The sequence below is a fragment of the Rhea pennata genome, chromosome 3 (genome assembly GCF_028389875.1).
Source record: "Rhea pennata isolate bPtePen1 chromosome 3, bPtePen1.pri, whole genome shotgun sequence".
NCBI lineage: Eukaryota > Metazoa > Chordata > Aves > Rheiformes > Rheidae > Rhea > Rhea pennata.
Window position 1 is genome coordinate 14,728,418 of NC_084665.1, and position 12,433 is coordinate 14,740,850.

Sequence of the window (12,433 nt, forward strand, 5' to 3'; positions counted from 1 at the left end):
TCTTGCTGGGAGGAGTTCACCTTCCAGCCTGGTGCTATTAAACGTGAGCAGTGCACCAGCACTAGAAGTGCCTGGCTGATAAGCTGATGCACTTTTTATCTACTCGGAGCCTGACTGACATCTTTGAACACTGTTGTATCTAAACAGCTTGAATGCGTGACCTCATTCCTTAAATACCATCAGTTGAACAGCTCTTGTTGCTAAAATAAAAGCACTGTTGATTCTCTGTTGTGAAAACTCCTACAGACCCTCTAACAAGTGCAAGCAAACCACACCTTCTTTTACTATGAGAAAAGTAATTGCGTATTTGTAGCAAAAGCTGTAACAGCAATCACACTGAAGGTATATCCTGTGGTTCTTTTGTGTTAACATGGGACTGTCACAGAAAGCTCTCTCACACAGAATAACACTAGGAAACAGACCTCAAGGAAAATGATCTCGGAAAGGTAAAGTAGTTGAATTTTTTTTTCTTACACTGACAAGTAATTTGTTAACTAGTAGCATAGAGCTAAACTGAGGGAAGATTGGAGTTGTGCCAGACTTTCCAGTAAGATAAAAAGAGGCCAGGATCAGCTTTCTCATTTGGTGTTGTCTTTTAATGCCCTGAAATAAGCCTGCAATGCAGGGGTGTATCAGTTGTTTGTTAAGTATAGCAAGGATTTTAAAAACACAAGCAGTGCCCTCCATTCAAACATAATGATGTATGACTCTGGGAACAGTATTAGTAAGATTTTTCCCAAGAGGTGTTTTTTGGAAAAGCTGAATTTTTACAAGGAAGCTGAAGTTTGAGAGGAAACTTAAAATTCTTATCTATGAAAACATTTTTTGTGAGAAGACTGATGTGACTATTCCCTGCAAAGATAAAAAAAATGAATATATATAAAAATACATTTATTGATTATTGTTTAAACAGTCTTTTCAATTAGTTTGAGCTTTATGCTTAAAATAATGTTCTGATATGCAGTTGTTACTATGTATTTTCATACAGTTGTTTTGCAGATGCATTTATTACTTACTAGAAAGGCAAACTCTGTCACTCATTATGTTTCATTACTACTGGCAATATTGAGTCAAGTGCTACAAAGGCCTAAAAGAGTCATAGGTTGGAAAAATATTCAGATAACCACTGCTTATTTAACATCATCTAGTCCTCCCTTCAAAAAAAAGCTGGATATGCTTTGTTTTAAATGCATTTGTTTTCAGAATATAATCTAATTTTCTTAGAGCAATTTTTTTTATATATATATAAATCTTGCTTTTAGGTAGTGTCCTGGAAATGCCTACCTACTAAAGACAGTTTTGGTTACTGAATAGGGCAGCTTAAGACTATAAAGATGAACACATGTACCCAAGCACTTGCAGAATCAAAACCTTTTAGCTGGTGCATAACCAAACAGGAGTGCTTATGTTTTATTCATAGATATCAGGGTCGAAAGAATAATTAATCATTCTCCTTGAACTGTATATTGCATACAACTGTGATTTACTTATTGAAAATTTTACAGGATTGAAATAAAGGTAGATTATGTGAGTTAATTTACCCACTGAGGAGACCTCACTATTTTTAATCCTTTCATCCAATAATGTGAATTATTATCAGGCGGTTATTATCAGTGTATGACTGTCACATACTTCTGAAAGAGTAACATTGGTGATCACGGCAGGTGGAACATTTCTGCAGGAGAAAGGTCCTAGATGTGGTGAAGTCACTAGTTAGCTGGGCCCATTTGTATGCGTACTGGTGTGAGAGAGGGCTGAGCCAAGCCTCCTTGGCACTCAGGAAGGTGAAGGGATTGCTGCATCGGACAGGCAGCTTGGATCAGCATTCCCCAGGATTTTAAGGGTCAAGAGGAAGCACCTTGAGGCCAATATTGAATCTGACTGGCAACCAGGGTAACTGAGCCACTAAGGGAGTTATGTGCTTATTCTGTCCGCTGCCAAAAAAAATCCTGCCAACATCTTTTTGTAATAGATGAAGTCTATTAATTCTGCATGCATACACATCAGCAGAAAGAGTCTAACATTTACACTGGTCTAAATGGAACAAAACATAGACATGCAGAAGGATACTCGTATCTGAAAAGGCGAGGAAGTGTATTGGCAGCATTCCCCAAAAGAAGGGGGAAGCATTTCACTCCCTTATAGGTGCTGGTTATGGGCTGGAACAGAGTGCAGCTAAATTCCTAGGGTTGAGAAAGAGCAGTGCAAGAAGTTGTAAAAGAAGTGCAGAGTTGAAACTAGTATCTAGAAAACAGAGACGTGCTCTGTTCAGAGCGCATTAATTTGCAAGAAACTTCTTAGCATTCTGAGTACATACCCGCTAGGTGCTCTGACAACTCACAGCAGTGGCAGATGGAGTAGTGGCAATGGTTTTTAATCACATCTCTGTGATATTGGCATATGAATGAAATTTAAACTTCTTGCTGATTTTATTAGATTCCGTAAGTAAAAAACTTACAACAGAAAATAGAGCTGTGAGGAGATCCGTAATGACTGATCTAGTGAAGTGGTTAAATCCACTGTAGGACACAAACTGTTTTTAATTAGAAACATTGGATAACTTCATCTTTCTATCAAATGTTCAGAAGAAATCATATATCCTGTTGTATAAAAAGCAGCTGGGACACTGGGAGAATGACACTTATGTGATTTGCACTCTGTAAGAGGTCAATGACAATTTTAATTGATGCTATTTCAGTTCTTGTGGTGTAGTTGATAACTAGAATAGAAATATCTGAACTGCCTGTTCTTAGAAATATGCAGGAGAATTCTCAGCTGAGAATCAAGTACAAAAATTAGACGGCATTTACAAATATAAGAAACTAGGTGCAGTTACAGTTTGAATTTTATGAGTACATGTCATTCCATGATTTTCTGAAAAATACAGGAGTTGGCAACATTAGCTTATTTGCAAGGATACAAGTTAATAGTTAAGCCAGACATCATTAAAAAATATACCTTACATAAAAACTAGTATATAGTTTGAAAAATATACATTATAAAGAGTTGCTTTAATTTTTATTTCTTGATTTTTAGACTTTACAGAGTCCTTTTATAGCTTGTTCTATGTCAGCCTGAGATCACAGCATGGTCCTTCTAAATCCATCTGCTGATTTCTTTGGTGTCAGTGTTGCATGACATCCCAAATAGAAACTGGATTACTAGAGTAGTGGGAATATGGGCTCAAGTTAGAACAATAATAGTAGTCATACTTTGTTTTTCCTTTTTCAAATATACAGAGGAAGATTACTAAAGGGCATTAGAGACAAAAATGGAAATACTGTAGCTAATTTTGAGGATAGTGTAGTCTTAGGTATATCTGTGGAGATACCTACTGTTACTCATTTCAGAGGGGAAAAAAAAGGAAAAAGTTCTAGCTATTGGTCTTTACTGCGAGCTAAAAGTTTGTTGTAGAGCACCAGGAAGTCTGTTCTGGTTTGTGTTGTATGGGTTTGTGAAGACAGGATGATCTTTTGACCTGTCTGGAGGTGACAACAGGAAGGTGGAGTCTCGGCGTTAGGTGGTCCCATCCTCTGCCATGTTCCTGTGATGTATGGTGAATTTGGTATTAGACTTTAGCTTGGAGTGTTATGATTCTGCATTGAGGTATCTTCTGGTACTTTGTTTTTACATAACCCACCTTTAATCTTTAGCAAGCCAGATCCTCGGTTGTCATTAGTGTGTTGATTTCAGCGAAACAGCCTGGATCTATACAACCCAAAGGTCAAATACAATAACTGTTTACATAAGAAGGTCATATCTGAATTTAGTGGCAATTCCTTTAAATACATAGTTTGAACTCCCTAGAACTAATTTTTACCTAGATTGGTAAAAACTAAGGATCCATTCACTTTTCCTGGAAGCAAATATACATTTGCATGATTTCACACATTTCCAGGACTATCTTTTAAAACAGTATATCTGAAAATGTCATTAACACGTAAAGCTGCCAATGTGCTGCGGTAATCTCAGAACGAGATTGTGCTCCTTACAGTGCAGAGCTGCGTAGCAGCAAAGCCTCCTCTGGAGGAACGTGGGAGAGAGAATTTCTGCAAGGCTGCTCTGTGCCCAGAAAGTGCTCTGCTTCATCTAGCAATTCGGCTCACTTCACAAACTGCTACAGCAAGGTCAACATCTGGGGATCTGTTCTTGTGGTACTTCAATTCCTCATAAGCACTGAGGATTATTTTAGTATTGATAATTTTTTGTTGGGACAATACCATTTTTTTTTTATTTGTTTTAAGGAGCTGGGGAATTTTTCCTGCTCGCTATGGTTCATGTTTTTCTCACTCCCAAGCACTTGCAAGTTTAGCTCATTTGTGTTTCTCATTTGATCACACCAGACTGTGTCAAGTAACTGTATTGAAGTCATACTTCCTTCATCTGAAAAAGTAATATTGCATGAGTTAAACAGCTGCATCTCTTCAACTGTTCATTTCCCAGCTTTAATATCTTCTGATTTCACCCCCCCTCCCCCCCCCCCCCAAGACTGAGGAATTATCTTCTGGAAGGTCTAGAATACTTTCTAGGTTTTTTGGTGAAATCTTTCTAAAATACTTTCATCTCATTAGCTTCTTAATAAAGATTTTGTTTACTATTATACCTTCAAGTATCTTTTCAGTTGTTATTTATGAGGGTTGTTTTGCTTAATAGTCATTTGAGTTTAATCTGAGTAGAGTGCATACATGTGGAGAGTCAGATTTTTTATTATTTATTGAATGGGTGTATGGTTGTTTCGGAATATTGTTTATCTTGGTGTAATCCCTTCCTATTTTAATACCTTTTTTATAATGAGAAAGAACAGAAAGGAAGGTCAAGCTGTAAAGTCAGCCTTTGTGATATTAAAAACACTATAATAACTGCCTCTGAATTTATCTTGCATCAGATATAATACTTTAGTCTTCCTGCCCTCAGATGCCCATACACAACTGCATTTCACTTTAGCGACAGTAATGTGCACATGCCTGAGAGAAAAACTGATCCTTTGAAATAAATTTTGAATGAAAAGGGAGAGCAGAGCAACACCGTAGGCTTAAATGTATACATAAAATAACAGAACTGAATCAAACTATTAATACATTCAATGCAGCAAAGTAACTTGAAATTAGATTTTGGTCACTGTTTTTCCACTTCTCCCATTTTTCAGCTAGTAAAGGGAGATTTCTTACCCTTTGATTTTTTCTTTCTCCATTCAAAGTAACAGAACTGAATCAGTGCAGCAGGGTAACTTGAAATTAGATCATTCATTGTTGTTCTGCCTCTTCTGTTTCTCTGCTGGAAAAGGGGATTTCTTGCCCTTTCCTTTTTCTTTTCTTTCTTCATTTTTTACAATCTCTTTATATTGGGCTCCTGATACATTTCACTCTTTTCTTTTCCCTAAAAATCTCATGTCTGGCCGCAGGCCGCTTTTCAGAAGCTTAGGGATACAGGTTACACTTTGTTCTGCCTGTTTTCTTTCCTCTCCAGCTGCTGCTGGCTGACACTGCTTGGCTTGTCCTGCCCTCCAGGCTGCAAAGCACAGCCAACTTGCTCAGCTATCACTCCCCATTTCTGTGCACAGACTTCCATCTTTTGCATGTGCCTTTTCAAACTCTTCCTCACACAAGCATCGCTGACATCTACCACAAAACTCCCAGCTTCAGCATTGCGCTGCTCCTCCTGAGTAGATGACCTCATTCAGACGCAGAGACGGGATTAGACAGCTGCTCTTTGGGCTTACTGTATTAGCTGGCCATTATTTTTGGAAGAGTACCACACAGCTTTTGGTGGCCTCAGAGTTTCTGTAGCAGCGCTGAGAACAACAAATTGCTAACATTAGCTCTTGCAGCAATCCTGTGGGTTCCTCACCCCAGTATTGCCAAACCCCAAGCCCGCTTGCCTTGTCAAATCCCATGTGACTTTGCCCCAGGTGATATGGCTACATACACTGCATACACACATCCCACACATCTGTGTGTTGCCAATAGTCAGAAAAGATTTTAAAACAAATCAGTCACAGGCTGACATGAAGCAGAATAAAGGAAAATGTATCTAAACTTAGCATTGTGGGATGCTATCTTAGCTCAATAAGAATCATTTTTTTACATTTTTTTTCCTAGTGTGTTTATGCATTTCCTTGCTTGGTTCTAGATCTGTCTTTCAAATCCCAAACAAGAGAAATCAACTAAGCATAAAGGTGGGTAGCAAACTGACTACTGCTTTTTTTTTTTACTAACCTCTTTGGTTTGTTGTTACCTCATTTTTTCCAGAACGCCCACACACAACATGTTTTTTATCCACCTGTTGTCTTGAGTCTTGTAAACTGTGTGTAGGAGGAATTCACTTCTTAACATGTCTGTACATTGTATAACACAATGAGCCTTTTTACTTGACAGAGATGCCTATATGTAGGGTAAAAATGAGCATTAAATGTCCCAATTAAACAAAATCAAAACCAAATAGCCTACCATTTGACAGTGTATCTTGCTCTTTTGGTTCATATTTTGATAAAATTAGTTTGTCAATATATACCTACATGTACCACACACAATTATAAGTACATAAATAATTAGGTTAAAGAAATACCCATAATCTATATTGAAATTTCCAAGAAGAGAGGTTGATAAAATCCTTAAACATTAGGGGGGTTAAAAGTTATATATTTAAACATATAACACAAAAATATCTAAAAAATGTATATTTGTAAGAATGCAATAAAAATAAATGTAATTCAATTGCAATAAAAATGATCTAAAATGGAGTCATTTTATCATATACTATATGTATCATATCATATATATGATATACTATATAAATATATGGTGGCACCTTATTATAAAGCAGTTCAAATAGTACTTGCCATTTCTGAAGAATATGGGAGATGATATCCTATCCTACTTTCTGGATTAATGTGTTTATCTTTATTTGGCTGCAGTTGGATGGATGCTATATTAAGTAATAAGAATTAACAAGTTCTGGGCTGTTTTAGTCTGATGGACTAAAGTTAATAGTTTCAGATTGTGCCGGTCACCACTGCTTATCTTCGTGTTCCACAGGTCAGCAGCTGGAGGTCTAGTTCATCTTAGTATCCCTTTTTGTCTGTCCCAACTGTTTTTCCTCTTATCCCAGAGAGGGATGCATAAATTAAAAATTCAGCCTCCTGGCGCAACCATAGAAATGGATTAAAAGAGAAAATACCTCAGACCAGGGCAGAGACTGAGTCTGCAGACATAGTGACCACCACCCACTTTGCAGAAAAGCCAGGATTAAGTCTTGGTGGAATTATTAGGTTTAGTTAATGTAAAATGCACATACATTTTGGTATTTTACAAATGTCCTTTTAATATATTCTTGAATAAAAATAACTTTTTCAAAGAAAAAGCTCTGTAGAGCTATTGAACCCCTGTATGAACTTCCAGCTATAAGAGGGACTAAACCAGATCAGATAAACAGCAGCAGGATGAAAGTGATGATGTTATGAGGTGATTTGTCTAAAAGTGGACTGAATTTCAGGATTCCTCTGAGATACGGGTAGATGCTAAGCCTGGCACTTGGGAAACTGCTGAAAAGAGACCACATGAGTGATCAGAGGTACAACTCACCGTCACATCAGTTACGTATGTATGCCAAAGTATGAAGAAACTACCCATGTGTGTTTTGTCATCACATAGCTATTGAACAAAATAGAGGAATTCTTAGCTCTAACTCACAGGAACAAGGAATCTGTCTTCTGATCATCAAAAGGATTTATTTGAAATGGCAGTCAGCAGATCTGTTGTTTTCATTTCATTCTTTTTTGCTAGGGTACTTACAAAAGAGTTTTATACTGTAAGTAACATTGTGTGCAGAGAGAATATAAAAAATTGGTGTTAATGCAGGGGCAGCATATAAGCCTGCATCCATTTTCAGGTCTTATTAACTTGTTATTTCTCTAGATTATAGCTTAAGTAAAAGAAAGTACTAATGGTGCAGTGTCAAAAAGTTGTTTGTGATCACTCAGTGAGGTCGGCTTTACATAAAGCTACATAGTTGAAGCATTGTATGATTTTATTCTGTTAGTGGCAGTCTTTTGAAACTAATTTGCCAGAAAATACAAGATTTACTTTGGATTTCAGTTTTACAAGCAGCAGACTATATTGAAGTCCCTGTTGTTTATATTAAAGTTTTTGTGCTAGTGACTATGGGTGTATACAAAAGCTTTAAGCATTTTGAGAGGCCTAGCCGAGAGCTTGTTGTTTGTTGTAATAGTCATTAGAGATTTTGAATCCGGGACATAAAAAATGGATAAGTATATAATGATTTACTTTAATATAAGTAAGGTCACATGGTTTCTTAGTATCATAAGAGCTGCAAACTTTGAGAGAGTATGTTTGGCTTGAAATTATGATAAAATATCCTTATTACCCAATTCATAAACAGATGTTTTAAAGCACACTGAAGTTAGGGGCTGTTTTCAAAGATACTTGTAAAGTCAACATTTACCACTAGGAACTGATGATAGATCATAATATAGAAGTTATATAAGTGCTATACTAGTAAGTAAGGGTTTCATACTGTTATAAAACTTTTTTGAAGTTACATTGAATTGAAGACAAAAAATGCAGGTAAAAAAATTAAATACCTCGCTGGTAACATTTATCTGATTTTTGCATTCAGACAGATTGCTAGTTGTGTCTGTTGGCTTTTTTCTTTTTGATATTAGGCGATATTTTGGAAAAAATAAATTTTAAGGAGGTCATTACTCTCACAGAAAATCTAAGTGTGCTTGTGTTAAGTAATAATAAAAAATACAGGCAAAGTGAAACGGAGAAGGAAGTAAGTTTCTGAGGGTAGATGCTGCTTACCATCTTAGTTCATCTATATTAGCCTCAAGAAGTTTGTAATATGCTCCAACAGATAGATCTAGTCAACACTCTAATGGCACAAGGCAAAATTTACAAGAACTATGTTGAACCACTTTAGTCAGATATATTTTAAAAACTGCCAGTTCTAAATTCTAATTTTACTTACTAAAGGTTAAGGTGGGTAGGATTTGCATGAGAAACAAATAACATATAGCTACCTCTAAAACCAAACAAAATGTGTTTTTTACTACCCCAGGTATTGCTGCCCAGAACATGTTCAAGTGAAAGCTACCTTTATTAAGAAAGGAAGTTTATATTGTAATGTACCAGTTCTGTCATCTATAGTAGATACTGTGGTGTCCATCTTGTATTTTTAATACAAGAGAGCATAATTTGGACAGAAAGAATTTCACACAGAGATTTATTATCAGAGGTAGATTTGGGAAACAGCTTCCTTTGGGAAGGACAACAGCAGCCTTTGCATACAGACTCTGCTCTCAGTCTGAACATATAAGCAATATTGTTTATCCAGTTGCTCTTGGTCAGCTTCCATCTTAACTATGTTATCCCACATATAAGGACTGTGATAGCTTCAGAGGAACATACCTGGTTATTCAGAGTATTAGGATGATTTTTGAGACCTAAGACCAAAGACCTAATGTCTCTTTGCAAAGAGCTGGGCAGCAATGGAGTGTGCCAATGGATCCTCTAAATGACCACTGGAAGTTTATGCTGCTTAGCTCTAATCTGTTCTTTCACCTATCTGGAGAGACCCATATTTTGTTGTACCTGTCTGTACAAAACCAGGAGCCTGACCATTTCATCATTCTTTCTCCTTACCAGTTCAAAAATAATTTTGAATCTTTTAAATCTAGTTCATCTCGCTCATGGAATAGACTCACTTAAGCATCCTGTTCGCTTGTTTTCGGATTGATTTGCCTGGGAGGGAAATACTTTCTTTATTTGTTTTGAGGGAAATTTAGACAATCATTATATAGTCATCATGTACATTCAGCACTGCTGCTGTCATCTATTTATATAGTTCATAGAAATGCTGTTGCTTCAAATAAACTGGCATATATTGGATCATCATGATTGCCTACTTGTAAAAGTAAAAATAATTAGCAACAAGTTCTTTAAAAGATTCCAGCTGATGTAGTTTGAGAAAAGCAGTTATGAGCCCCAAGCTACTAAGCACTGAGCAAAGTGCTAGAAGATGGAATGCTGGTACCATCTGAAGAGAGGCATTCAAAACCAGGGCTGTAGCCTCCAGGGAAAATTTTATCTGTACCTTTGAGGTTGATAGTCCCAGTAGCAAGGGCTTTAATCTCCTTGTCTGCAATAAGTGTGATAACAGCGTTGCTGCTATCAATCTATTTACTCCTGAGGCGTATTTGGGGGACAAGGGAATAAATCTGAATTTTGATTATCAGACTATTTCTTTCCCAAGTGGATAAATATCAATGTTTTAAAAAAACAAAATTGATTTCTAACTTAGACTATATGCACTTTTCCTTTAAAAAATAAACCAATTTGACATTAAATTCCAAACCATTACAACTGGTATGCATTCCTAAATCTATAAAAACTGTTGGAATACTTTAGATAAAATACTCTAATTTCAGCCAGGGCATTCTTGCTCTTGGGCTTGTAAGTTCACATCACTGAGATAACTGAATCACTACCTAGGCACCTAACGTAAGAATGACTGAGTGCCAGCTCAGCTCCTGCCAACTGCTAGTTTAAGTCAATTGTTGTCACATTCCAAGTTAAAAAATCAGAGGCTGAACATGTGCATTGGATACCCTGGGCCTGGAAGATACCATCCAAATTCTGTTCCTGTCTTAAAACTACACTTGTAACTTGTAAAGCTATTCTGTCTGTGCTCTGATTTGAGATGTAAGGAGTACCTCCTCCTTTCCTCATTAGCTGGGAATTTAACATCACAAAGGACCTGACAGGTCTGGGGCATCTGGACTTTATTCCCTGCACTGGAACCCCAGACACATAGAGAATGAGCATTGCTGGTTCTCTGCTTTAATTGCAGTGTGCTAGACATTCTCATAAAACAAAAACTATGATAAAAAGCCTTAAAAAAAGCACATATGAAGGCTGAGAAGTTCAGATATAGACATGTCCATGGGTACAGATCTGGGCATGGTGAGATCCAAACTAGAGGTTGATTTTAAGCATTTATGTTTAAATGAAAAGTAGGAGTGAAGAATGTGCATTGTAAGAAATAATTATGATACTAATCTTGATCTGTTTGCCATAGATGTTAATAGTGAATGAATTTTTTTGTGTCTAAGTCTAATGAAGCTTAGTCCTTATTTTCTTCAGGAGTGTAAACCATTATGGTCAAACTGGTTTGTGAATAACTTGATTATATTTCATGAAAGTGTTAGATACTGAAGAGTAGGGTTTTAAAATTTAAAAGGGTGAATTATCTGTATTTTGGATAGCTTGGAAATTTTTCATCAATCATTTTGATTTCTTGGAAAATATAGGGATGCTCACAGTCTCAGAAGACTTTACATTATTTTATGTTTAAATTCTTTACAGTAAACTGGTGAAGTTTGACAGTGATATTTAAGAAACATTAGTGAATATCATTGTGCCATATTCTCATGGCTTTGTTTTCCTAATATGCTCTTATTAAGGTATGAATAGATGTAGTTAGTAATTTGATTTTGCTATTGACATTGCATCACTGTAATAATGAAGCATAAGTCTGTAGTCTTTATTTTCACTTAAAGACTTTTGATTCACTAGATGCTCTCTCAAGCTGTCCAACTCCCACCCCCTTGACAGGGCAGAGAGAAGAGAACTTCAAATAAAATATTTTAAATCAACACCATCTACCTTTTGGGACCCTGTTAGATCCTACAATTTAAGTAGCCTTAGCTGGGGTCAGTATTTAGAAAGGAGATTATCCAGGAAAATGAAAGTGTTAAGGGAAGTGCTTGAGGTTTTTCCTTAAAAGTCGTGTCTGTCTTCTGTAAACAATTTTTTGCCTGGGTGTGGAAGGACACCACTGCTTGGGGTTCCCTAATGTCGGGAAGATATTATGGTGTACAAAGTTGGTATCTTAATGGTGCATTGACTTTTAAGACTTAATGGTTCTTCTGCAAGGGAAAGAGTAGCCAGACAAGAGGCTAATTAAAATTGAATTCCTGTGCAATTTCAGTGAGATGTGCTCTTAATATCATCATCTTAGTTGCTGGAGAGTGGTATATTCTGTGCTGGTATATTTTATGATGAGCAAATACATTCTTGTTTATTGTTGTAATGTAATTTCTAAAGTTACACATCAGCTTCAGTTCCTTTGAACAAAAGTGTAAACAGATTAAGTTGTGGTGTAGGAAGACTGGATCTAGGAATTTTCAGTTACAGCTAAAGGTAACTTTGCACTCCTGGTAGTCAGTGTAATTTAGAGCTGCTCGTAAACGGCTTTCATTTATGCAGATGGATTGGCTCAGCACCTCGCTGGCTGGCTGAAAAAAGCTTTTAAAGAAAGTTTGCAACAGATCTAAGTAAGAAATCTGTGTATTGACATGGTTACTAGTACATTTACTGTAGAAATGGACTGTTTTGATCTATTAAGATGATTT

The 12,433-nt window shown here is 36.5% G+C and overlaps 1 protein-coding gene across 7 annotated transcripts in view; it reads left to right on the plus strand.

Moving 5' to 3' along the window:
- The first annotated feature begins 250 nt into the window (after positions 1-250).
- The window catches only part of RTN4 (reticulon 4), a 68,660-nt gene continuing 56,477 nt past the window's right edge, over positions 251-12,433 (plus strand). For 3 of the 7 annotated variants that reach the window (XM_062571676.1, XM_062571674.1, XM_062571677.1), the window contains exon 1: positions 251-446. Coding sequence is in view for 3 of the 7 variants with exons in the window: in XM_062571672.1 (XP_062427656.1) it covers positions 7,514-7,595 (82 nt within the window). In the remaining 4 variants the exon portion in view is untranslated. Of the gene's footprint in view, positions 447-7,491; positions 7,596-12,433 lie in introns of those variants that run through there. The other 4 variants (XM_062571672.1, XM_062571673.1, XM_062571682.1 and 1 more) reach the window with 3 other exon arrangements.